The following is a 27,952-nucleotide window of genomic DNA, read 5'->3' on the forward strand; positions in this document are numbered from 1 at the left end:
TTGACAAGAACATTTTAAGCTAAGTCTGTTTATAATTCTTGTTCGTGGGAGTTGGTTGGGGAGGTTCTTAGAGTGGCTTCTAAATTGACCTCACTTATGTTCACTTGTTGGTTGGTGATTCATTTTTCACAATTTTGATTTATCACACACAAGGAGGTACCCTATGATGGTGTGTGGGCAGGGGCTTGTTGGTCCCTGTCCTGTTATGTGAAGCGCTGGAGTATATCTCCCCTCGCTGCCCAATCACACTGAGGGTACTCCATTTAAATTATATTTATTGTTTCCACGTTATTTAGCGTTGTGTTCACAGTTTTTTGGTCATTTAGTCACCACTCTTAGAACCTTGTGATCTATTCTGCCTCTTGGTGGGTTTCTTTCTTAAGTAATGTAAGGCTGACATTTCCCACATTTTTTTAAAACGAAGGCAAGCCATTGGTGCCATTTCATATGACATTTACTCCAGCAACTGTTTTGTAAACAGTCTAGGATGCCTCTCTCTTTGCTCCAATATTACATATTCTGCTTTATCAGCAGGTCCCTTTGTCCTACACAGTCTGTCTCAATGGCTATGGAGATAAGCAATTCCCATTATGAGTCCAGACCTCATGCCTTTAGATCAGGCGATAAACCCCAACATGCCAACTCTTACCCATATTAGACAAAGATTCTCAAATCTTTAAAGTGGTCGCTAAACCGGTTCAGTATTCATATATTTTAGCAGCAGATTATCAAAATGGCTTACCATTACATGGCTTGCATGGTGTCGGTTTTCTTTCGGACTGCGTGAATTATTAACAGAGCCTACCATTCTTTTATAACACCATGAACAAGCACAGTGAAACCCTTTGTAGGAGAGTCATATTCCAGCACTTCAAAGGAGTTCTGCACTAAATTCTTTCTCCTAGTTTGAATGGTATTGTCGGCCATTTCACGGATAAAACCAGGGACTAATATGCTTTCTAGAGAAGACTTATGCCTCTGAAGTACTGAAGAGAGTTCTGAGGGAATACCATAGGACTTGTCAGTAGAGTATTCCGAGCTTCCTAGCAGTCTCCAACTCTGCCATGCAAATGTATTACAATGAGGTCATTAATATTTAAATGAGCACTCTGGGCAATTCTCTATTATTGCCAAGTGATTCCCTAACCTTGCTGTCCTACATTTGTGAGCAGACTTTTCCAGCAGATCTGAGCTGTCCTAGCCTTACTTTTTGGTCAGTGCCTGAACGCTGATTGGCTCAGGCATTAACAGGAAAGTAAGGCTTGACAGCTCAGAAGTGCCAGAAGATTTTGCTTCTGTCAACTGATCCTTTTAGCTTCTTTTTAACCATTTTCCTCATTTTATCATAGTCGCTCTTTCAAAAATTAAATTCCGCTACAGTAGATTTCTTTTGCAATGTCACTCCAGATATCAGTTCAAATTTGATCACATTATGATCACTGTTTCCCAGCAGACCCAACACAGTTAACTGTTGTACTATGCCTTGCATTCCACTAAGGACCAAATCTAAAATAGCTCCCCCTCTTGTCAGTTCCTGAACCAGTTGCTCCAAAAAGCAATCATTTATGATGTTTAGGAACGTTACCTCCCTAGCACCCCCTGATGTAACATTTATCCAGTCAGTGTTGGGGTACTGATTGAATCACTAACTTCAACAACTGTCCTAACCCTTCCCTCCTAAGCAAAAGCCCCTGGAGAGACATCCTCATTGCAAGAGGATATTGCATCTGCTGGTGGGCATGTCCTGGCTACAGGATTATTTCCAATTTCACCAGGGTGGTGATCTCCTTTTAGGAGACTTCCCTCCTTCAAGGCAGCACAGGGGCAGCCAGACTAGAGGTGGGACTTCTCTACAACATCTCTGCATGTACTTCTCTGTCTCCCTCAGCTTCTCCAAGTCTGCTGCTCTAGCTTCAAGGGAATGGACTTTGAGAGCTAGAAGCTCTTTGCAGCGAGCACACACATATAACTTCTCACCAACTGGGAGATAATCATACATGTGACAGTGCAAAAGATGGATATTATGCATCTTATCTGCATTGAGTTGATTAGTTAAACCCTATTAAGTTACTAGGAATATATTAGAACAGTGATGTAGTGAGAGTAGGAGGCACCTAAGAGGGTGGCCCCACCATGCCCTCCTTTCGCCCCACCCCACCCCACTCTTTCATTGTCCCCCACGCCACACTTGCACTCTCACTTCTCCCATATTTCTTTAAATCTTCACCGGCACAAGTAGTTTCTCCAGCCTGCTGCTTGTGCCAGCGTTAGCTTTCCCTCTGTCGTCACTTCCTGGCACCACAACCAGGAAGCGATTTCATAGGGGAGCCAGGCCAGCCCAGCCCAAGCAGCAGGTTGGAGAAGTTGCTCCCGCTGGCGAAAATTTAAAGAGATATGAGGAGAAGGGAGGGCACGAATAAGGCATGGGATGGAGAGGTGATGGCGCCCGGGATTGTCTGCCCCCTCTTTACTTCACCACTATATTAGACTGGTCTAGAAAGCCTTAGAATTATACTGGTCTTAGGGATATTTAGAGTATTGAGATTGGACAGACAATTTCTGCCTCTCAGTGGCCACGGTTTTGGTCTTGGAGATTAAGATCTACAAGGTCAGCAGCTATGAGTCAAACTTGGTTATTTTTGTTACATAGAGTTTTTTGGACCCCTACATGTTTACAGAAGTTAGATAACACTAGATCCAATAGATGCTGGCATTGTAGATTAGAAGTGGGGACTTTAGATCATTTAATTTTCTTCTGTCCATGTGTAAATGCCTTTTGGAAACTAATTTGGCCCCAAATTAATAAATTATTAGAAAACCATGTTGGACTCTCTTATGATACTATATTATTTGGTACAGCAAATGAGAGTTCAGATCCCGATTTCTGCTAATAATAACAAGCTTTTACTAATATTGACAGGGGTCGCCAAGCAACAAATTACTCAAAATTGGAAAGATTATACTAAGTTAAATTATACATTTTGGTGGAATTCAATTTGTCACATATACAAGATGGAAAAGATGATAGTGTTACAACAAGGAAAATTTAATTCTTTTAAAAAAATATGTGGACCATTGATTACTTACTCTAATGATCAGATGTCTTAAGCACATGGTTAGTTTATATTTGGGTTAGGGTGAGAAAAAATGTATTATATGGTCATGGGAATATTGACAATAGGGGGTATCTATTTTTTTTAATTTCATAAGAATATATGATTGTATTTACAAGTGATTTCTGAAAATTGTTGTATTATTTATAATTCACTTGATGTAAGATTTAAAAATTAATAAAGATTTATTAAAAAAAAAAAAAGAATTATATTGTTTAATTTAATGTTTGTTTCTTAGAGAGCCTTAGGATTATATTGTATGCTTATTTAGTGTTTGATTTTTATCAGGTAATAAAATATAGTAAGAATATGTAATAGAGGTCTCCTGTTGTCCTAATTAGAATAATTGACTATAAATTAAGATTATAAGTAAAGAAATGATATATGGCTGAATGGGAATGAGGAGGATGGGTGGGAATGAAGACTAAATCAGACCTTGCTCTGCTTGCCAGAGGCTATCTCTAGCAGAAAGTTCAAGCTTAAAAACTGTAGAACTATAAAAGGCTTATATTCTATGGAGACTAGCTTTTTTTAAGATCCGACAATTTTTCCATACATATGCAGCTCAAAGTATAAGAACATAAGAAGTTGCCTCCACTGGGTCAGACCGAGGTCCATCTCGCCCAGCGGTCCGCTCCCGCGGCGGCCCATCAAGTCTGCGACCTGTGAAGTGGTTTCTGACCACTTCTATAACCTACCTCAAGTTCTATCTGTACCCCTCTATCCCCTTATCCTCCAGGAACCTATCCAAACCCTTCTTGAATCCTTGTACAGAGTTCTGGCCTATCACTTCCTCCGGAAGCGCGTTCCATGTGTCTACCACCCTCTGTGTAAAAAAGAATTTTCTAGCATTTGTTCTAAACCTGTCCCCTTTCAATTTCTCCGAGTGACCCCTAGTGCTTGTGGCTCCTCTCAGTTTGAAGAATCTGTCCTTATTTACTCTCTCTATGCCCCTAAGGATTTTGAAGGTTTCTATCATGTCCCCTCTAAGTCTCCTCTTCTCCAGGGAGAACATCCCCAGCATTTTTAACCTGTCAGCGTATGGAAAATTTTCCATACCTTTTATCAGCTTAGTCGCCCTCCTCTGCACTCCCTCAAGTACCACCATGTCCTTCTTGAGGTACGGCGACCAGTATTGAACACAGTACTCCAGGTGCGGGCGCACCATTGCGCGATACAGCGGCATGATGACTTCCCTCGTCCGGGTCGTGATACCCCTCTTGATGATGCCTAGCATTCTGTTTGCTTTCTTCGAGGCTGTCGCACACTGCACCGATGGCTTCAGTGATGAGTCGACCATCACCCCCAGGTCCCTTTCCAGGTTACTCACCCCTAGCAGTGTTCCCCCCATTTTGTAGTTGAACATCGGGTTCTTTTTCCCTACATGCATGACCTTGCATTTCTCTACGTTAAAACTCATTTGCCACTTTTTTGCCCAGTCTTCCAGTCTCGTTAGGTCCCTTTGTAGGTCTTCGCAGTCTTCCGTGTTTCTAACCCTGCTGCAGAGTTTGGTGTCATCAGCAAATTTGATAACCTCACATTTTGTCCCCGTCTCCAGATCGTTAATAAATATATTGAATAGTAGAGGTCCTAGCACCGACCCCTGCGGAACTCCGCTCGTGACCCATTGCCAATCTGAGTATTGGCCCTTGACTCCAACCCTCTGTTTCCTGCCCGCTAGCCAGTGTTTGATCCATCGGTAGATATCCCCTTGCACCCCGTGGTTCCACAGTTTTTTAAGTAGCCGTTCGTGAGGTACCTTGTCGAAGGCTTTTTGGAAGTCAAGGTAAATGATGTCTATGGATTCACCCTTATCCATCTGACTGTTTATTCCCTCAAAGAAGTACAGCAAGTTCGTGAGGCACGACCTTCCCTTGCAGAAGCCATGCTGGCTCGCCTTCAGTTGTCCATTGTTTTCTATGTGTTCGCAGATTGTGTCCTTTACCACTGCTTCCATCATCTTTCCAGGAACCGAGGTCAAGCTCACAGGCCTGTAGTTTCCCGGGTCACCCCTTGATCCCTTCTTAAAGATGGGCGTGACATTTGCTATTTTCCAGTCCTCTGGGATCTCCCCAGTTTTTAGGGAGAGGTTACATATTTGGCGAAGTGTCTCTGCTATTTCGTTTTTCAGTTCTTTTAGTACCCTTGGGTGGATGCCGTCCGGGCCTGGTGATTTGTCGCTCTTTAGTCTGTCTATCTGTCTGTGGACATCCTCTATGCTTACCTCTAGTTGTACCAGCCTTTCGTTGTGTTCTCCGTTTATAATCACCTCGGGTTCTAGGGATATTGGATGTGTCCTCTCTGGTGAAGACCGACTAGAAGAATTTGTTTAACCTTTCAGCTATCTCTTTTTCCTCCTTTATCGCTCCTTTCCTGTCTCCGTCGTCCAGTGGTCCCACTTCCTCTCTGGCGGGTTGTTTCCCTTTCACATACCTGAAGAATGGTTTGAAGTTTCTTGCTTCTCCTGCTAGTCTTTCCTCATATTCTCTCTTTGCCTTCCTGACCTCTCTATGACATTCTTTCTGGTGTCTTTTGTGCTCTTCCTGGTTTTCCTTTGTTGGATCCTTTTTCCATTTCTTGAAGGATGATTTCTTGTCGCTTATCGCCTTTTTAACCGCAGATGTTAACCATGCTGGGTTTCTAGTTCGATTTTTCTTTTTGCACCCTTTCCTAAACCTTGGGACGCACAGGTCTTGTGCCTCGAGCACTATGCCTTTAAGCAGTGTCCAGGCTTCCTTTACGGTCTTCACCTTCCCTGAGTTGCTGCTGAGCTTTTTTCCTACCATTTTCCTCATGTCCTTGTAGTTTCCCTTTCTGAAGTTGAGTGCTGTCGTTTTGGTTCTTTTCACCTTTGATGTTCCCATGTTTAATTTGTACTGGATCATGTTGTGATCACTGTTCCCTAATGGTGCTATTACCACCACTTCCTTTGTGGGTCCTTCTAGCCCGTTGAGGATTAGGTCTAGAGTGGCATCCCCTCGCGTTGGTTCTGCGACCAGCTGCTCCATGAAACAGTCCCTTATCGCCTCTAGGAATTTAGTTTCTCTCGTGCAGTTTGAGTGCCCAATGTCCCAGTCTATTCCCGGATAGTTGAAATCCCCCATAACTACCACCCTTCCACTTTTGCACACCTGCCTCAGTTCGGCCTCCAGTTCCAGGTCGTTTGCTTCTGACTGTCCTGGTGGGCGATAGTACAAGTCCCAATTTGATGTCAGCTCCTACCCCTCCTGTTAACTTCACCCATATATGCCAATGGTTCTTATTCTTTGTAGCTTTCAGTACTTACAGATTTGACTTTGCTGCATTTACCCCCCACTCCCCTTAAGAAACTGCTATCTTAGGCAACCACCTAGTCTTGCTCAATGGTTGGACTTATCCTGATCTCCCCACACTCAAGGAATGTTTCAAATATTTTATTGGCTTCTCTGCTCTCATTCAAGAAGCCTATGTTAATAAACTTCTGGATCAATCAGCACACCTGGCAGTGATTCCTAGAAGCCAAGGATATCGTTGCGAGCCCTAAATTTAAGGCAATATCTACAGAAGAAAGGCAAAACAGTGATTACTAAGTCGAGCAGCTTGGGGTTGGGAGGAAAGAGCAGCTAGACAAGTTAATCATCCAGTTATTAGCGCAATAGCACAGCATCCCTGAACAGTGTTCCAGTCATCCTACCCCAAACACCACCACTTTTTTTTTGGGGGGGGGAGGGAGGAGAAAACTAGGGATGTCTCAATATTGATTGCTGAAACTAGGAGAGAAGGGGGGAGAGTACTGAAAACAAGGGCAATGGGAGAAGACTTAACAAGAGCCTGAATTGCTTCTAGGGTTAACTGAATGTATGCATTTTTCAGCGCTGTGTGCATCTGGTAGCGCTATAAAAATAATTAATAGTAGTAATAGTAGTTAAACCTATAAAATGTTTTTCTTCTATTTGGAAGTATTACAGACACCTAACCTAACTAATGTCATATTGGAACAAAAAGGAATAGCCCTCCCCCCCCCCCCATCAGCTTGTTTCTTAAAGCTACATTCGCTAAGGAAAAAAAAAATCTACCACATCAACAACCCCTGAAAAATGTAGAGACAGACTAGCAAGTAAAAGTCAGTCACTGGTGCACAGTTTCTGTTGCACAGAAAATAGCAACAAACAGAGACCACCCACTATCGGAAGGAAAGCAATATGTTACATTCACTCATGAAACACTGTGGGGACTATTGTACTGAGAAAGGGGGTGGCAGGAAACATCCATCTCTGACTACAGCTCCTGTCCTGCCTCCTGCGGCTGATTGAGCTCAAGCTGTTCACTGAAACCAATCAAGAGAGAGAGGTGGGGCTCAAGTTTTAGTGCTGTTGACACAGAAGGGGAGGGGGATATGGAGAGAGGATGGAAACTGAGCTCTGTAGTCTGCACACCAATCAGACAGAGCAGCAATCAGTAACTGGTACACTGTGGTATGAAGCAAGCTGTGTAGCCGCATAGCAGAGGGAACATTGGATCTGAGTAAGACATCTGTCGTCTACCAGCTCATGGTAGGGTCTGAAGATGCTTTAATGACAATGCTGTGAAAGTATCATCTGCCCAAACAAGGCTGTTGGAGTCTGGGTTCAATTCCCAGCTCAGTCTGGGCTGGGTTTGTGAGAGAGGCAGTGCTTATAGCCCCTGGGGAAAAGGAAGTAAGCCATTAATAATGATGATTCCTTTAGGGCCTATGATTGTAGGGTTCTCAAAGGAGCCCTGGTGCATGATCCCTGACTTAGGGCCACTGATGGCTATAACTGAACTACCGTAAATAAATTAAGAAGTGATACAGAACAAGAGAAAAAAAAATCACTCAATTGTTATAATCAAAGGTTTGTCAACTGTTCTTACGTAATTGGAAGTCTCAAAAACTATAAAGACATTCTGAGAGCTCACACGAAGACTTGTTGACTTAAGATTGCCTGTGCTAAGCCCTGGAAGAGAACATAATAGCATCAGACCTGCCATGTTCGTGTGAATTTAGACAAAGCTGCATTTTTTGATGGAATTAAAAGAAAGCTTTGTTAACAAAATACTCAGCAGATAGCTGTTATATACCATCTAGGATTCAGACAAGGTGTAGCTCTGGATGATATGGAAGAGCAATCCCTTTGATTTAATGAGATTCTTGGGAACTATGCACAAAAATGTAGCTACAGTACTATGGTTAGTTTTGTATCCAAATTAGATAAGTTGATTGTGTTGAAGGCTTATTTTATGAAAAACCCCCAAAATGTTCTCCTTTTACAAATGTTTCCAGATGTAGATAGGGCCACTCAACTGAGCCGTAAAATGATTTAGTTTAAAGTGTAGGGACTTGTATTAGGAGTTTCTTCTTTTCTCTTGTAAGTGCCTGGTTAAACTAAAGGATTTTAATCAGATTTTTATGGAACCTTCCAGTTAGAAAAATTTGTCAGCAAAGAATGTAATGTAATTTATTTCTTATATACCGCTACATCCGTTAGGTTCTAAGCGGTTTACAGAAAATATACATTAAAATTATAAGAAAGGTACTTAGAAATTCCCTTACTCTGTTTTGGGATGATCTAGAGCAGCAAGTCAGTAAATGTTTTGTTAAATATAGCTGGGGAAGATTTCCTTTATATTCCATTGGTTTGTTTTTTATTTACCTTGATTACAGAATTGATTTTTTTTTGTCTCTTATATTGCTTTTTGTTGTGACTGTTTATTGTTTCAGTTTTTGTCATTTCCTTTGTGATTATAGTTGAATTTATTTGATATACTGCTTATAAAATGGAGATATCTAAGCAATTTTATATATACATTTTTAACTACATTAAAAAAAATATATTACAGCACAAAACAGCAGTTTATGTATGTAATCTTTTGACTGTTTGCTGTCCAAGAATTGATCAGTTTGCTGGTGAGATCCATGAATCAGAAGGCCTCGGAAGAGGGTAATGAGTGATTGAAGAATTGGTATTGACTTTTGGGAAGTGTCAGTGAGACTGAATTAGAAATATTTGATATTTTTGTCTTTCAGTGGATGGTCCCTACTATTCAGAACTCCATGAAACCCTTTCGAGTAAGTATTCTTGCACCTGTTTGAAGATAAAATGAGGCCTTGCACCAGTGGAATGCAAGAGAACATGGGATAAGCACAGAGGATCTCTGATGGAAGGAAGGGGACATCTGTGGCATTCTGTGGGATGAACTGATCCTAGTTTGTTATATTCCAAGGACACTGGTAGAACAAAATTGGGAAATTGAAGGAAGACAAACGACCCTGTGTATGCTCTCTAGGGTAGAGATAGCGAGAGAAGTGATAATCATAAAACAAAGGGCAGATGAAGCATACTTTAATGATACTGCTGTCCACATTCTCGTAACCTCACACTTAAGACTACTGTAATTTACTTCTAACAGGTCTTCCACTCTGCAGTTGGTGCAAAACTCAGCTGCATGACTTATCTACTGCCAACCTTGCTACACTCACCTTACCCGCTTCTTAAAGCACTTCACTGGTTCCCTATTTACCTCTGCATACAGTTCAAACTCCTATTACTAACCTACAGGTGTGTTCATGCTGCAGCCCCTCAGTATCTCTCTTTTCTTTTTCCTCCTTATATGTTTCCCTGAGAACTCTGTCCCTCCGATAAGCTGATTTTATCTGTACCTTTGTCCTCTACTGCTAATTCCAGACTTTGTTCCTTCTAGCTGCCCCCTATTCCTGGAATAAACTACCTGAGTTTGTCTGTCATGCCCCTTCCCTTATCCATAAGAATAGCCTTACTGAGTCAGACTAATGGTCCATCAAGCCCGGTAGCCCATATTCATGGTGGCCAATACAGGTCACTAGTACCCAAGTATGTTAGATAGATTGTGAGCCCACTGGGACAGACAAGGAAAAATGCTTGAGTACCTGAATGTAAAAAACGCTTAGATAACATTGATAGGCAGCATATAAATGCCTAATAAATAAAATAGAGTAGCAACATTCCATGCTATCGATCCAGGGCAAGCAGTGGCTTCCCCCGTGTTTTTCAATAAAGGACTATGGACCTTTTCTCCAGGAAAAGTTTAAAAGCAGACTGAAAACCCACCTTATTTCCTTCAATCCATAACCCTACTGCCTACTGCTCATCATCCTAGCCAACAAATTAACTATCTCCTCACCCTGGCATCCTGTTAGTCCCTGCTCGAAAGAGCTTACAATGTAAGCAGTGAAGACAGTTTCCTTCATGACTCTACATATGCAATGTCTGGTAGCGCTCTAAAAATTAGTAATATAACATAACATAATAGATGACGGCAAATAAAGTTTCAAGTAGAGAGCTGCACGGGGACGACGGGAATCCCACGGGACCCGCGGGTTCCCCCTTCGGGTCACGGAGATCCCGTGGGGACGCCCCCTAGGGTCGCGGGGATCCCGTGGGGACGCCCCCTAGGGTTACGGGGATCCCGTGGGGACGCCTCCGAGGGTCGCGGGGTTCCTGTGGGGCTGGATGTATTCAGCCGCGAGGCTCGTCTCCCTACCTGCCCTGCCGCACACAACCGAACGGAAGTCTTCCTGATGTCAGCGCTGACGTCGGAGGGAGGGCTTAAGCAAAGCCCTCCCTCCCTCCGACGTCAGCGCTGGCATCGTGAACACTTCCATTCGGCTGTGTGCGGTAGGGCAGGCAGGGAAAAGGCATTGGTACAAGGCGGGGGGCAGTCCTGCCCCGGGTGAAGCACAGCCAGCCAAGTCCCCCGAACGACCGACAACAGGCCCGGTCCGTCAAAACTCCCTACCCTGTAGCCGCGAATTTAAATTACTTTCTTACAGCAGCTTCAATACTCCAGCTGCTGTAAGAAGGTAATTTAGATTCGCGGCTACAGGGCAGGGAGGTTTGTTGGACCGGGCCTGTTCTGTTGTCAGTAGGGCGGGTAAGCGCCACAAAGGTAAGGGGCAGGGAGGGAGAAAGGGAGGAAAGGTGGAGTGGAGAGGAAAAGGCGTTTAAGGTAAAACTGAGGGGGGAGAAGGACGCTGAAAGCACTGGGGAAGACAAAGGGGTGGAGAAGAACACTGAAAGGACATGGGGAAGATAGGGGGGAGAAGAACACTGAAAGGACATGGGGAAGATAGGGGGGGAGAAGGACGCTGAAAGGACATGGGGAAGACAAAGGGGTGGAGAAGAACACTGAAAGGACATGGGGAAGATGGGAGGAGAAGAACGCTGAAAGGACATGGGGAGAAGGATGCTGAAAGCACATGGGGAAGACAAAGGGGTGGAGAAAGACGCTGAAAGGACACGGGGAAGACGGGGGAGAAGGACGTTGAAAGGACATGGGGAAGACGGGGGGAGAAGGACGCTGAAAGGACATGGGGAAAACAGAGGGGGAGAAGGACGCTGACAGGACATGGGGAAGATGGGGGGGAGAAGGACGCTGAAAGGAAATGGGGAAGAGAGAGTGGGAAGAAGACAGAGATGCCAGACTATGGGGGGAGCGGAGGGAAGAAGATGGGTGCCAGACCAATTTGGAAGGGGGGAGAAAGAGAGGCACAGTAACAGAGCAAATGGAAGACGCAGAGAGAAGAGAGACAGTGAATGGAAGGAATTGAATGAGAACATGAGGAAAGCAGAAACCAGGCAACAAAGGTAGGAAAAAAAATTCTATTTCTTTTTCTTTTTTGCTTTAGGATAAAGTAGTATATTAGTTGTGTTGATAAAAATTTATAAACATTAGAGGCTCTGGTAGAAACCCGTTTACAAAGTATGTATTCTTCCCAATTAATATTTCCAAATTAATAAAGTCTTTGCTTATTTGTAAATGGGTTTCTATCAGAGCTTTTAATTCAGTAGCATAATTAAATGAAATAACTATTTCTGTAGTTTATAGGGACGGGTGGAGACGGAGGGGATTCCTCGCGGGGATGGAGGGATTCCTCGCAGGGACGGGTGGGACTTAGGTGGGGATGGGTGGGATTTCTGTCCCCGCGCAACTCTCTAGTTTCAAGTCTTATTAATGCTTGATAAATCGCTTATTAAATTTCCTAAGCGATGTACAATTCGAAAAAAGGGCAACAAATATAATAACATAAATTAGACAAACTAAATAGGACAGTACATGAGTCGGGAGCGGAAGGGGAAAAAGTTACAATTTCTTTGCAAGAGTTGAAAAACATAGAGGGGATGATAACACAAGGGGAGGTGAAGATTTAAATGAATAAGTCTGGTAGTTAAAAATTTTTGATCAGAGAATCATAGATTAAACACATTTTTGAAAAGGTAAGTTTTTAAAGATTTTTTAAAGGAAACAAGATCTTTTTCATCTCTTATAAGTTGAGGAATGGAGTTCCAAAGAAGAGGGGCTGTAACTGAAAACATATCCTGTCTTCTGGTTCCAATTATTTTCAAGGATGGAACTGTTAATAGGTTATTAGTGGTTGACCGGAGAGTCTGGGAAGCGTTGTATGGAATAAGCATCCTGGTAATGAACTGTGATTCCTTATATGTTAAAGTTTTGAAAACTAGAAGTAATATTTTAAATGTGATTCGATGGCTTATGGGGAGCCAATGTGAATCTATCATTAGAGGTGTAACATGATCGAATTTTTTTGCACCATATATCAGTTTAATCGCCGTATTCTGGATAATTTGTAGTCTCCTTTTTTCTTTTTGTGGAATATTAAAGAAGAGAGAGTTACAGTAATCAATTTTGGAGATGATCAGTGAATGAATCAGTATATTAATGGACTTAGGCTCAAGAAACTTAGCTATAGAGCGTATCATTTCGAGTTTACACCCAGCAGCGTCTACTGCGAACTATCAAGACTCAAAGTGAACAAAGCCATGGGACCGGACAATCTACACCCCAGGGTGCTTAGAGAGCTGTGTGATGTCCTGGCAGAGCCATTGTCTGTGATCTTCAATCTTTCCTTGAAGGCGGGAAAAGTCCCCTTGGACTGGAAAACAGCCAATGTAATCCCACTCCACAAAAAGGGCTGCAGGACAGAGGCTGAGAATTACAGACCGGTGAGTCTCACATCCATAGTGAGTAAACTCATGGAAACACTAATTAAGCATAAATTAGATACAATCCTAGACGAGAAGAATCTACGGGATCCCCGCCAACATGGATTTACCAGAGGCAGGTCCTGCCAATCCAATCTGATTAGTTTCTTTGACTGGATAACAAGGAAACTGGATGTGGGTGAGTCCCTGGACGTCGTTTACTTGGACTTTAGTAAAGCTTTTGATAGCGTTCCGTACCGCAGACTATTGAACAAGATGAAATCAATGGGACTGGGAGAGACGTTAACTACATGGGTCGGTGATTGGCTAAACAGTAGACTTCAGAGAGTGGTGGTAAATGGTGCCCCTTCAAAAACGTCGGAGGTGATCAGTGGAGTGCCTCAGGGCTCGGTCTTGGGCCCGATCCTCTTCAACATATTTGTGGGAGATCTGACTCAGGGGCTTCAGGGTAAAATCACATTATTCGCCGATGACGCCAAACTATGCAACATAGTAAGTGAGAACACTTTACCAGACAGTATGACGCAGGACCTACTTCTATTGGAACATTGGTCCTCGACTTGGCAGCTAAACTTCAATGCTAGAAAATGTAAGGTCATGCACCTCGGCAGCAGGAATCCATGCAAAACTTACACACTAAATGGTGAAACCTTAGTTAGGACCAAGGCGGAACGTGATTTGGGGGTGATCATTAGCGAAGACATGAAGACTGCCAATCAAGTGGAGAAGGCTTCATCAAAGGCAAGACAAATGATGGGATGCATCCGAAGAAGTTTTATCAGCCGGAAGCCCGAAGTTATAATGCCATTGTACAGATCCATGGTGAGGCCTCATCTGGAGTATTGTGTACAATTCTGGAGGCCACATTACCAAAAGGATGTGCTGAGAGTTGAGTCGGTTCAAAGAATGGCCACCAAAATGGTCTCGGGACTCAAAGACCTCCCGTATGAAGAAAGGCTGAATAAATTGCAGCTATATTCACTTGAAGAACGTAGAGAGAGAGGAGACATGATAGAGACGTTTAAATATATCACCGGCCGTATTGAGGTGGAGGATGATATCTTCTTTTTTAAAGGCCCCTCTGCCACAAGAGGCCATCCGCTGAAAATCAGGGGTGGGAAATTTCATGGCGACACCAGGAAGTTCTTCTTCACCGAAAGGGTGGTCGATCGTTGGAATGAACTTCCACCTCAGGTGATTCAGGCCAGCAGCGTGAAGGATTTTAAAAGGAAATGGGATACACATGTGGGATCTCTAGGGGGGTAAATTCAAGGGGGTAGGGTTGTTGGAGTGGGCAGACTTGATGGGCTGTGGCCCTTTTCTGCCGTCATCTTCTATGTTTCTATGTTTCTATCATACGTAATTTAAAAAAACAAGATTTAATTGTATGCCCTATATTTTCATGAAATGAAAGCTTGTCATCGATAATGATGCCTAAGATTTTTAACGAAGGAACGATATCTATGGGATATTGTTTAAGGTAAAGGGGGAGCTTAAAGTAATATCCTTTTTTCCAAGTAAATAGCATTGTTTTGGGTTTTTTTATGTTTAATGCTAATTTGTTATTGTTAAGCCATTTTTTAATTAGGTCTAGTTTATTGTTCACGGCTTGGATTTCGTTAGTATTTCCCGGGATCTATAGGGTGGAGTAATTGGATATCATTGGCATATGCAAAGACTGTAAAACCGATGGATTGACATAGATTTAAGAGTGGGGACACAAAGATGTTGAATAGAAGAGGTGATAAAATGGAACCTTGTGGAATGCCATAGGTTGATGAGAAAGGTTTAGATTGCTCATCATTAAAGTAAACTATTGAGGAGCGATTTGAGAGAAAAGATTCAAACCATTTTAGAACTTGATCGGTAACGCCGAAAGATTCAAGTCATTCTAACAGTAGGACATGATCAATAGTGTCGAAGGCTGCAGACAAGTCTAATGAAAAAAGGACCACCGATTTATGGTGATCTAAGAAGTAATGGATGATGTTTGTCATACCAATCAGTGAAAGTTCTGTGTTGTGAAATTTCCGGAAACCTGTTTGGTTGGGATGAAGTGCGTTTGAAGCTTCGAAAAAGTCTGAAAGCTGGTTAAAGACCAGTCTTTCGGTTATTTTTGCAAGGAATGGAATGTTGGCTATTGGACGGTAGTTAGAAATTTCTTCCGGGCTAGTTTTGTGGTCTTTTAGTATAGGAATAATGGTAGCAGTTTTCCAAGGTTGCGGGACAATAAGCAGTTGTTAGACTTTTTTGAACAAGTGAGTGAATAAATAGATCAAAGCAGGAAAAAAAATTTTGCAAATAGAACGGAGGTATGATTTCTGATCGTGTAACTTTTAGATTAGTTTTTTGAATAGTGAGTTTAATATCTATTAATGTAGGTATCCTAAATTTAGAACATTTGGAGGTTAAAATGGATTCAGTTTTGCAATCAGTTTCAAAGGAGTTAGTTGAATTTTGCTGAAAAGAATTACGGATATTACTTATTTTTGAGCAAAAGTAATTTGCAAGTTCTTGAGCTGCGAGGTTACATCCAGTCTGCCCAACCTGATTCAATTTAAATTTTTTTTATTTTTTCTTCTTAGCTATTTCTGGGCAAGAATCCAAAGCTCTACCCGGTACTGTGCTTGGGATTCCAACTGCCGAAATCTCCGTTAAAACCTACTCCAGCCCATCTACACCCTCCCAGCCATTGAAGCCCTCCCCAGCCCATCCTCCACCAAATGGTCATATACAGACACAGACCGTGCAAGTCTGCCCAGTACTAGCCTTAGTTCAATTTTAAATATTATTTTTTGATTCTAGATCCTCTGTGTTCATCCCACGCTTCTTTGAACTCAGTCAGTTTTACTCTCCACCACCTCTCTCGGGAGCGCATTCCAGGCATCCACCACCCTCTCCTTAAAGTAGAATTTCCTAACATTGCCTTTGAATCTACCACCCCTCAACCTCAAATTATGTCCTCTGGTTTTACCATTTTCTTTTCTCTGGAAAATATTTTGTTCTATGTTAATACCCTTCAAGTATTTGAACGTCTGAATCATATCTCCCCTGTCTCTCCTTTCCTCTAGGATATACATATTCAGGGCTTCCAGTCTCTCCTCATACGTCTTCTGGCGCAAGCCTCCTATCATTTTCGTCGCCCTCCTCTGGACCGCTTCAAGTCTTCTTACGTTCTTCGCCAGATACGGTCTTCAAAACTGAACACAATACTCCAAGTGTGGCCTTACCAATGACCTGTACAGGGGCATCAACACCTTCTTCCTTCTACTGGATACGCCTCTCTTTATACAGCCCAGCATCCTTCTGGCAGCAGCCACTGCCTTGTCACACTGTTTTTTTGCCTTTAGATCTTCGGACACTGTCACCCCAAGGTCCCTCCCCGTCTGTGCATATCAGTTTCTCTCCTCCCAGCATATACGGTTCCTTCCGATTATTAATCCCCAAATGCATTACTCTGCATTCTTTGCATTGAATTTTAGTTGCCAGGCATTAGACCATTCCTCTAACTTTTGCAGATCCTTTTTCATATTTTCCACTCCCTCTTCGGTGTCTACTCTGTTACAAATCTTGGTATCATCTGCAAAAAGGCACACTTTTCCTTCTAACCCTTCAGCAATGTCATTCACAAACATATTGAACAGGATCAGCCCCAGCACCGAACCCTGAGCGACTTCCATTAACCACCACCCTCTGGCGTCTGTCCGACAGCCAGTTTCTAACCCAGTTCACCATTTTGGTTCCTAACTTCAGCTCTTCAAGTTTGTTCAGCAGCCTTCTATGAGGAACTGTATCAAAGGCTTTGCTAAAATCTAAGTAAATTATATCTAGCATATGTCCTCGATCCAGCTCTCTGGTCACCCAATCAAAAAATTCAATCAGGTTCGTTTGGCACGATTTACCTTTTGTAATGCCATGTTGCCTCAGATCCTGTAACCCATTAGATTTAAGGAAGTACACTATCCTTTCTTTCAGCAACACTTCCATTATTTTCCAACAACTGAAGTGAGGCTCACCGGCCTGTAGTTTCCTGCTTCATCCCTGTGACCACTTTTATGAATAGGGACCACATCCGCTCTCCTCCAATCCCCAGGAATCACTCCCGTCTCAAGAGATTTGTTAAACACGTCTTTAATAGGACTCGCCAGAACTTCTCTGAGCTCCCTTAGTATCCTGGGATGGATCCCGTCTGGTCCCATCGCTTTGTCCACCTTAAGTTTTTCAAGTTGCTCATAAACACTCTCCTCCGTGAATGGCGCAGAATCTACTACATTTTCTCGTTTAACTCTTCCAGACAATCTCAGTCCTTCTCCAGGATTTTCTTCTGTGAACACAGAACAGAAGTGTTTGTTTAGCACATATTGGTTCCCAGCATCTTTTAGTTTAGCAATTCCATTTTTCGTCTTCCTCCTTTCACTAATATATCTGAAAAAATTTTTGTCTCCTCTTTTTATATTTTTAGCCATTTGTTCTTCCGCCTGTGCTTTCGCCAAACGTATCTCTCTCTCGGCTTCTTTCAGTTTCACCCTGTAGTCCTTTCTGCACTCCTCTTCTTGTTTTTTTTTTTATATTTCACGAATGCCAACTCTTTCGCCTTTGGATGCATGACTTGGAGTCGCAGCCGGATGGTCGGGTGAAGACTGAGCTCCACAGTAACAGGCTTTTGAAAGAAGTTTTAAGCTGTTGATTTAGTTTTTATTTTAATGAAAATCAGGAGAGTAGTTGAAAAAATGTCAACGAGTAAGCAGCAGAAGAATGAGATGGCTGGGAGCGCAAAAAGATCAAAGACAGAACCAGCGACTCCTTCGAAAGTGCCTTTGACCAAAGAAGATAACAGAGACATTTTTTCAGAGCTGAAACTAATTAAAGAAATTGTCTCAGACAATGCTCAAAAGCTGCAGGAACTGAAAGAAGTTTTACATCTCACAATACGTATGGAGAAGATTGAAGTTAAATTAGATCATATTGAAAAAAGAACAGCTGCAAATGAAACTGAAATACGGATATGTAAATCATATAGAGAGAAAGTAGATACTCTCTCAAGGAAGCTTGAAGATTGTATTAACAGAGGAAAAAGGAACAATTTAAGAATAATTGGGCTTCCGGAGGGAGTTGAAAAAAATGATACAATCTCCTTCCTTGAAAACTTTCTCCCGAAGATCTTGCCTCTCAAGACAAAATATCCATTGGAAATTGAGAGGGCTCACAGGATCCCTTCAAGGAAAATAGCTAAAATACTGGGGCCACGTCCAATTATTTTTAAACTTTTAAGGCATCAGCAAGTCATGGAAATTATACGGCTTGCAAAAGAAAATAGAAACTTGAAATGTCAAGATTCAAAAATTCACATAGTGCCGGATTTCGCTAAGGTCACCGCAGAGAAAAAGAAAAAACTATTAGAATTGCGACCACAAATGAGAAGTATAGGAGCAAGATACAGTTTGCAATACCCGGCTATAATGAAGGTTACATATGCCAATAAGACAGTGAGTTTTGAAGATCCTGAAAAGTTAAAGGTCTTTTTGGATGCATGTGAACAACCGATGGCTTCATGAAAAAGAGGGGGGGGGGGTTCTAATGTCATTAACTTCTAATTACTTATTACTTGACTAATTTTTATGTTTTTATTTAAACAAGATTGGGATATTCACATAAGAAGCTGAATGTAATGAAAGATGGAATCTTTTTTGAATTAACTGTTATAACCATCCTGGATATAAGTGTTAATAGATGAAACTCTATTTAGAACACTTTAAAAATGCTCAAGATTTATGTAAATTAGTTGGTTGTAATGGCATATAGAATAACTAAGGAATATTCCAGATTTGGAACTGCAGTCTGGGATTGTATTGCGTCACTAACCTGGAAGAAAGAGGCAACATCTTAGAATAATATTCTGTGTGTGACTATAGAGGCCATTTACCACAAGGTATCAGTCAAAACATATTTAAGTGTTTGGCAATTACCATAAGCTAGACAAAAGCGGCAGCTCATACGCAGGCAACTCTGCCCCAATACCTGGCTCTGCTGAAGGGATGAAGAGGTGGGGGTGCAATACCGGAGCCCCGGATGCAGTCGCCCCTTGCTCCGCGGGGTGAGCGTCGCTCTAGGATCACATGTTGTGGGCTCCCCAGTCGCTCCTCCTGGCGTGGATCGGGGCAGTGGCTTATGAGTGCTGCCGTTGATGCATGGCACCTCCTCCTCCCTTGTTTTAAAAGGGGAGGATCTGCAAGAAGATGGGTGTATAAGATACGAATGCAGAGACAATATTTGAGAGCTTTTGAATTTGCCAGAAACTGAAATGCCTCTGAAACAGAGTTCTGAGATCCCGATGCTAACATAATGATAGTGATTTGGAGTCGTCATACTACGGTTTCTTTAACGGATGATTGTATTTATAACAGCTGAAGAAATATGTAATTCCAGATTCTAAGTTTGGATTTATTCTTTAGAAGATAAAAGGAAGAATCAGATGGATCCTGTCAGAATATTGGGTGTTTCAGTGAAAATATCTAGTCACATCACATTTAAAACTTTGACTATGTTCTTGCATTCTTAATCAGGGAGCTTAAAATTACATTTGCTTAGGGGAAGTATTTTTATGGGAGAAATTTTTGCTTAGATTCTTATAAAGCATGCATGTTCATCAGCTGGGTTAGAAGATATTTTATTGGTTTCTTAAGAAATTTAGTATTAAAGAATATAGTTTTATTTATTATAGGCTAATTCAAATTAAATATGATAGTACTAGTTTTTAAGCCCGTTACATTAACGGGTGCTAGAATAGATGTGTAGACTTTTAGCACAATGGGTCGCTGAGGCGTTTCTTTCTTTCTTACTTTGTTTTTTATCTCTCTCCCTGCCCCCCTTTCTTTCTGTCTCTGTCCTCCTGTGTGTCTCTGTCTCTACCCTGGCCCCCTGTCTTACTGTCTCTCTCCCTGGCTGTCTGTCAGTCTTTCTTTGTTTCTGTACCTTCTCCCTTTGCGAGTGTGGAGCAGTTGTATGCGCGCATGCGCACTCCTTCGGCCACGGACATATGGAACACACTGGTAGGAGTGCGCCTGCGCCGCTTAGGGTTTTATTATCTAGTCATTAAGCGCGTTACATTAACGGGTGCTAGAATATATGTCTGTCTGTCTCCCTCCCGCTGACTCTCTCTCTCTCCCTGGCCCCCTTTGTCTGTCTTTCTGTCCCTCTCCCTGCGTCTTTCTTTCTTTCTGTCTCCCTCCCTCCCTCATTTTTTTCCATTTCCCTATGCAGCAGCATTTCCATCCCACTTCCCTATGCAGCAACAACAGTATTTCCCTCCTATCCCCCCCCTTTCCTGTGCAGAAGCAGCAGCGGTATTTCCCTTCCCCTCCAGGTCCCTGTGTAGCAGTAGCAGCATTTTCCCCCACCCCCCTTTCCCTTCTCTTACCGCGATCTGGCCTGCTCCGTTCAGGCCCCTCCCCCTTCTTTTACTGCGTTGTCCTGCTCGATCTGGCCTGCTCCTGACCCTCCCATCGCCGAGAAACCTCCCGACTCCAGCCGCGTAGGCAGCACTTTAAACATTCTGCTTTGTGGCCTTCTACTGCCGATTTCCTCTGTCGCATCCGTCTCCGATGATGTCATCAGAGACGCAGCAGAGGAAATCGGCAGTAGAAGGGCACGAAGCAGTGTGTTTAAAGTGCTGCCTACGCTGCTGGAGCCGGGAGGTTTGTGGAGGGTCAACAGGCGGAGCGGGGCTGCTCTCCACCACTCAGTTGCTGCCACTGGAATGCAAACAGGGCCGTGAGTGTGAGGCAGTTGTAGGCACGCATTCGCACTTCTTCCAGCCACGGACATACGGAACACACAAGTAGAAGTGCGCATGCGCGGCTTAGGGTTTTATTATAGAGACGTAGGCTGAAATAATTCAATATTGAGATATTACATGTATGAAATGTGATTTTCTTGTGGAGGATAAATATAATTAATGATAGTTTTGGTATGGATAAAGATTATAGTAGAGTAATGGAATTTAAGTTGGGTTATATGAAATTTTAAGATGGTTAGAATTCATAATTAGTCCATATTCAATAAATGATTCATTAGAGAAATATTAAATTGATGTGATTACATGGTTAAATATAAATAATAATAAGTATTAAATATAAATAATGTTTAAAGGGAGATAAGGGTAGACATGATACTAATTACTTCACTATTTAAAGTCATCTTATATAAGAATATTGCAAATTTAGGAGAAATTCAAAAGGGGTGGTATAATTTTTTAGAAGGGATAAATTGATATATAGTTCATTTTGTCAAAACATTTTATTAGATGAAATATTGGTATGAAGGGATGTGAATTGTGGAGTTTTTTTAAATTATAATTTGTCTAATGTATTGATATTAGAGTTGCACCTAATTATTAATTTTACAAATAATCTTATTAAGCATGATTACAGGACATACGTAGTAACATAGTAGATGACGGCAGATAAAGACCTGAATGGTCCATCCAGTCTGCCCAACCTGATTCAATTTAAATTTTTTTTTTTTTTCTTCTTAGCTATTTTTGGGCAAGAATCCAAAGCTTTACCCTGTACTGTGCTTGGGTTCCAACTGCCGAAATCTCTGTTAAGACTTACTCCAGCCCATCTACACCCTCCCAGCCATTGAAGCCCTCCCCAGCCCATCCTCCACCAAACGGCCATATACAGACACAGACCATGCAAGTCTGCCCAGTACTGGCCTTAGTTCAATATTTAATCTTATTTTCTGATTCTAGATCCTTTGTGTTCATCCCACGCTTCTTTGAACTCAGTCACAGTTTTACTCTCCACCACCTCTCTCGGGAGCACATTCCAGGCATCCACCACCCTCTCCGTAAAGTAGAATTTCCTAACATTGCCTTTGAATCTACCACCCCTCAACCTCAAATTATGTCCTCTGGTTTTACCATTTTCCTTTCTCTGAAAAAGATTTTGTTCTACGTTAATACCCTTCAAGTATTTGAACGTCTGAATCATATCTCCCCTGTCTCTCCTTTCCTCTAGGGTATACATATTCAGGGCTTCCAGTCTCTCTTCATACGTCTTCTGGCGCAAGCCTCCTATCATTTTCGTCGCCCTCATCTGGACCGCCTCAAGTCTTCTTACGTCCTTCGCCAGATACGGTCTCCAAAATTGAACACAATACTCCAAGTGGGGCCTTACCAATGACCTGTACAGGGGCATCAACACCTTCTTCCTTCTATTGACTACGCCTCTCTTTATACAGCCCAGCATCCTTCTGGCAGCAGCCACTGCCTTGTCACACTGTTTTTTCGCCTTTATATCTTCGGACACTATCACCCCAAGGTCCCTCTCCCTGTCCGTGCAAATCAGCTTCTCTCCTCCCAGCATATATGGTTCCTTCCTATTATTAATCCCCAAATGCATTACTCTGCATTTCTTTGCATTGAATTTTAGTTGCTAGGCATTAGACCAGGGGTGTCAAAGTCCTTCCTCGATGGCCGGAATCCAGTCGGGTTTTCAGGATTTCCCCAATGAATATGCATTGAAAGCAGTGCATGCAAATAGATCTCATGCAGATTCATTGGGGAAATCCTGAAAACCCGACTGGATTCTGGCCCTCGAGGACCGACTTTGACACCTGTGCATTAGACCATTCCTCTAACTTTTGCAGATCCTTTTTCATATTTTCCACTCCCTCTTCCGTGTCTACTCTGTTACAAATCTTGGTATCAGGAAATGGATATAATTTAATAACTGTTATTTAAACATGTTATATTATGAAGATGCACAAAAATATTTTATTTTTAGATAATATGAATTCTTATAGGGTGTTTATTATTTAAATGTTTACAAATATCAATAATATTTTTAATGGGTATGTATGGTAGGTATCAAAGTTAGTTTAAGAATATATAATTTATGATTTAGAAGTTATAACTTAATGGCTTATACTGTATAATTATTTTTTTTTTTTAAATTTAGCCTGTGAAGAGTTCTTTTTCACCTGATATCAAATGTGCGTTTCCAAGTTTTCACTATTAATTTGGGGGGAGTGGGAAAGGGTGGGATGGGGATATGAGGGAAGGGATTGGGGGATAAGGGGGGGTTTATTGCCCTCTCAAAGCCTCCACTTTGGTAATCTCTTCCTCCTCAAAATACCAACCAAGAATACAGATCCCTATAATGTAATGTAATCTTATTTGTAACCTATTTGTAATATTACCTAGAAATGTCCAGTCATCTTACTATCCAATTTGCAAGTTCTCCTGGAAATTATCCAGCCATCTTACCTCTTTTGTAACCAAAAAACAATTGTAACGTTACTGGAAATGTCCAGTTAGCTCTTTTGTAATCCGCCTTGAACTGCAAGGTATAGGCCAGGGCTGCCCAAGTCCGGTCCTCGAGATCTACTGGTAGGCCAGGTTTTCAGGATATCCACAATGAACATGCATGAGAGAGATTTGCATACCAAGAAGGCAGTGCATTGTGGATATCCAGAAAACCTGGCCTGCCAGTAGATCTCGTGGACCGGACTTGGGCAGCCCTGGTATAGGCAGAATAGAAGTCACTAATGTAATGTAATGTAATTGTTTAATGTATATTCATTGCAATTTGAATTATGGGAAGATATTTATAAGTAGTATATATAAACTGTATAATGGATTTTAAAATATATTCCCTAAATGTTAATGGCCTCAATCATCCGATTAAAAGGAAAAAAAATATTATTTTTAAAAAACAGGATGCCGATATTTGTTATATCCAAGAGACTCACTTATCTAATATAGAATCTACAAAACTAGAGGGAGGTTGGGTAAAGCATTGTTTTTTTGCCCCTGCAATAGGGAAGAAGGCTGGAGTAGCTATTTTAGTGAATAGGAAATGTAATGCTTTATTTAAATTAGTTGCTTCTGATCCTTTAGGAAGATGGGTACTGGCTACCTCTAACTTAGTGGTGGCTGGGGATTTTTAATGCTTTTATGGATACTCTGTTGGATAAAAAACCTAGTAAAATTATGAAATCATTGGGTTTGGATAATTTTGTAAATTCTTGTGATTTGAAAGATAGGCATCTCAGATAAAGTATACTCTTGGTTTGAAGGATTCCTAAAACTCAGAACCTACAGTGTAAAATCAAACAAAGAAAAGTCAGAATCCTGGTCAAACCCCTGCGGCGTACCACAAGGATCTCCACTATCCCCTACCCTCTTCAATCTCTACACCGCTTCTCTAGGAACGCATCTGGACAACCTGGGCATAACCACCTATAGTTATGCTGATGACATCACCATCCTCATCCCATACGATCATTCTACACCTACCATGACAGACAAACTTCACCAAACACTTGAAACAGTCACAACCTGGATGAAAAATCACAAACTTAAACTCAACCAAGACAAAACCAAATTCATCCTTCTCGAAAATGACAAGGTCCAAACCACAACCAACTTAGAGATAAACGCAATCAAGTATCCCATCCAAACCACCATAAAACTGCTTGGCATGACCATAGACAGATGCTGCACTATGCAACCGCAAATAAATAAAACAATTCAGAAATCATTCGCAATCATGAGAAATCTGAGACAAGTCCGAAAATTCTTTGAAAGAACACAATTCCAACTCATAGTACAATCCCTAATACTAGGTATATTGGACTACTGTAACATCCTCCTCCTTCCTTGCCCTGCAACCACAATTAGACAACTCCAAACAATCCAAAATACAGCCTTAAGACTCGTCTATTCATTGAGAAAACACGACCACATCACTGAGGCCTTCATCAACTCACACTGGCTCCCAATCCAAGAAAGAATCCAATTCAAATTCTACTGCATATTATTTAAAACCCTACACGGAGACAGCCCCTCATACTTGAACAATCGCGTCATCCAAGCACCCACTACCAGACACAGAAAAACGCACTCCCCATTCATACCACCCCCAATCAAGGATGTAAAAAGGACAAAACTACACGACGGCCTCCAAGCCACTCAAGCCGCAAGGCTGGACAACCAGATCTCCAACCTTCTGATGACCACCCCAGACTATAGGACGTTCAGAAAAGAAATAAAAACCACACTTTTCAAGAAATTCCTGAAGCAGCAATAACATCACGACCTCTTTGTAACTCTAAAACTGACATCTGATCTACCCATCACTGCACTAATAATAACAAAAGAACCTCCACTATGACCACCTATTAATTCTTTTACAAACCACCTCACCCTCAACAACCCGTTAAATGTTTAAAAGATCTACAACTTACCTCTCTAGCTAATCATTGTAACTCTGTTTTTTATTTAAATTAACCTTTTGTAATCCGCCTTGAACTGCAAGGTAATGGCGGAATAGAAATCCCTAATGTAATGTAATGTAATGTAATATGGTGAATACTTCATTTTGATGGATGGGAATTTTCTTTTTGTTCCCATGTTCACAAATCATTTTCAAGAATAGATTACATTTTTGTTTCAAACCAACTAGTACAACAGATAACACAAGCCTCCATAGACCCAATTATTTTATCTGATCATGGAGGGGTATGGATTGAACTTAAAATAGGAGATAAAAACAATGATAGACCTGTATGGAGATTTGATAATACACTGCTTGCAGATCCAAATTTTTGTGAAGATTTTCATATAAAAATGAATGAATATTTCAAAATTAATGCCACTGATGGAATCTCTATAGAAATTTTATGGGATGCTTTTAAGGCAACCATGAGAGGTCAAATTATTTCTTTTTCGGCACATATTAGGAAACAGGTCAAAAAACAATTTACTAATCTGGAGCAAGAAATTAAATTTTTGGAAAGGAAATCGATTGATAATTGGAAATATTCTACATTCCAGGATCTTTTTAAAAGCTAAATGTAAATATAATGAGATTTCTTCCAAATTGGTAAGGAATGATTTATTTTCTCAACAAGCTTTGTATTATGGAAATTCAAATAAGGTGGGCAGATTATTGGCAAACTATCTTATAGCAAAAAGAAAATCAAAAATAATTGTCATTAAAGATGAGAAAGGTGATACTTATACTCAAATTGAACCTATTTTAAAACAATTTTTAAAATTTTATAAAGCTCTTTATTCTTCTGAGCCTTATTTGGATAAAGAAAAAGATGGTTTAGAGTTTTTCAAATTGTTAGAGGGACCTAAAATTCCTGAACATATAAAAGAAGGTCTTGAAGAGCCTATATCATTAAAAGAATTGCAAACAGCGTTGAAGTCCCTTAGAGTTGGATCCACTGCAGGTGGTGATGGTTTTACGGTGGAATTTTTAAAATCATTTCAAACTACCCTATTACCATATTTGTTAGATTTATATCAAACTCAACTAAATAAAGGTTGTATTACAGGCACTATGGCAGAATCTTTAACTATAGTTTTGCCAAAGCCAAATAAAGATCCTACTTTGGTTTCAAATTATAGGCCTATTTCTTTAATTAATGTAGATGGCAAACTTTTGGCTAAACTTTTGGTTTTGCGCTTAGCAAAGGCTTTCCCTTATATTATTGGTATACACCAAACTGGATTTGTTGCTCAGAGACATTCTTTAATAATACCTAGATTGGCTTTTCAAATGTTATATTTAACAAAAGATATGAAAGATCCAGCTTTTTCTGTTTCCTTGGATGCAGAGAAGGCATTTGATTGGGTGGAATGGACCTTCATGTTCCAAGCTTTGGAGTGGTTTGGTATAGGAACAGGTTTTTTACAGATGATTCAATCCTTAGCTCCCGACTGCTAAATTATATATTAATAATAATTTTTTGGAAAGGTTTTGTTTGCAGAGGGGGGTTAGGCAAGGATGTCCCTTGTCTCCTTTGCTTTTTTATATTGTATTAGAACCCTTGTTATTAGCTATTGCAGATGACATTTTGCTTCATTTGAGAAACCCTGAAACAACCATTCCATGTTTGCTTGAATTAATAGAGAAATTTGGAAAGTTCTCCGGATATAAGATTAATTGGAATAAATCTGAAGTTCTTCCATTCAATGTACATTGTACAAAAGGTTTGTTTGACTCATTTTCCTTTATATGGAAGGAAGTTGAAATAAAATACTTAGAAATTTGGATTAAAAATACACTGGAAGACGCAATGAAAGTAAATGAAAAAGCTTTATTAAAGAAGGTAACAGAAATGTGTGAGCAATGGAATCCTTTACAGTTATCTTGGTGGGGGAGAATCCAAACAATTAAAATGATGATACTGCCTGTGGTTTGTTACCAAATGGATATGATACCAGTGTTTTTTCAGGGGTCCTTTTATAAAAAGTTAAATAGTATTCTTACAAAATTTGTTTGGCTTGGTAAAATTGCTAGAATTGCTTTAGTGTCTTTGCAAAAGTCAATTAGGGAAGGGGGGGGGGTTAAATTTTCCCAATTTTTATAGGTATCATCAAGCCTATATTTTGCGCCAAGGTATGTATTGGGTCCTCCCAGAGCCCTTTGATAATATTCCAGACTGGTTGTGGTTGGAATGGCGACTCATTTTTCCTCTGCGATTAAACCATGTTCTTAGTATCAAAATGCCTAGGATATATAAAGAAAACAGAGTGTTAGTTGATACATGGAAAACTTTAAGATTTGTGAATAATTTAACACCTGTTCCTATACAAAAATCAACAAATCAAACTATATGGCTTAACTCCAAGATTCAAATAGGCGGATTTAAAGTCATATGGAAGTATTTAGTTCTTATACTTTGGACGATGTTATTTCTAATGGTAAACTGCTTGATTTTTCACAGTTGCAATATAAATTTGGTCTTAATAAATCACAAAGTTATAGATGGTTGCAACTGAAGCAGGCCATTCAGGCAGGGTTCCCTGAATGGAAAAATCTT

General features: G+C 41.0%; 1 protein-coding gene across 1 annotated transcript in view; it reads left to right on the top strand.

Moving 5' to 3' along the window:
- The window catches only part of DGAT1 (diacylglycerol O-acyltransferase 1), a 286,769-nt gene that overhangs the window by 166,958 nt on the left and 91,859 nt on the right, over positions 1 to 27,952 (top strand). The window contains exon 11 of the mRNA XM_033933026.1: positions 9,139 to 9,180. Coding sequence (XP_033788917.1) covers positions 9,139 to 9,180 — 42 coding nt within the window. The remainder of the gene's footprint in view (positions 1 to 9,138; positions 9,181 to 27,952) is intronic.

This window comes from Geotrypetes seraphini, chromosome 2 (genome assembly GCF_902459505.1).
Source record: "Geotrypetes seraphini chromosome 2, aGeoSer1.1, whole genome shotgun sequence".
Classification (NCBI taxonomy): domain Eukaryota; kingdom Metazoa; phylum Chordata; class Amphibia; order Gymnophiona; family Dermophiidae; genus Geotrypetes; species Geotrypetes seraphini.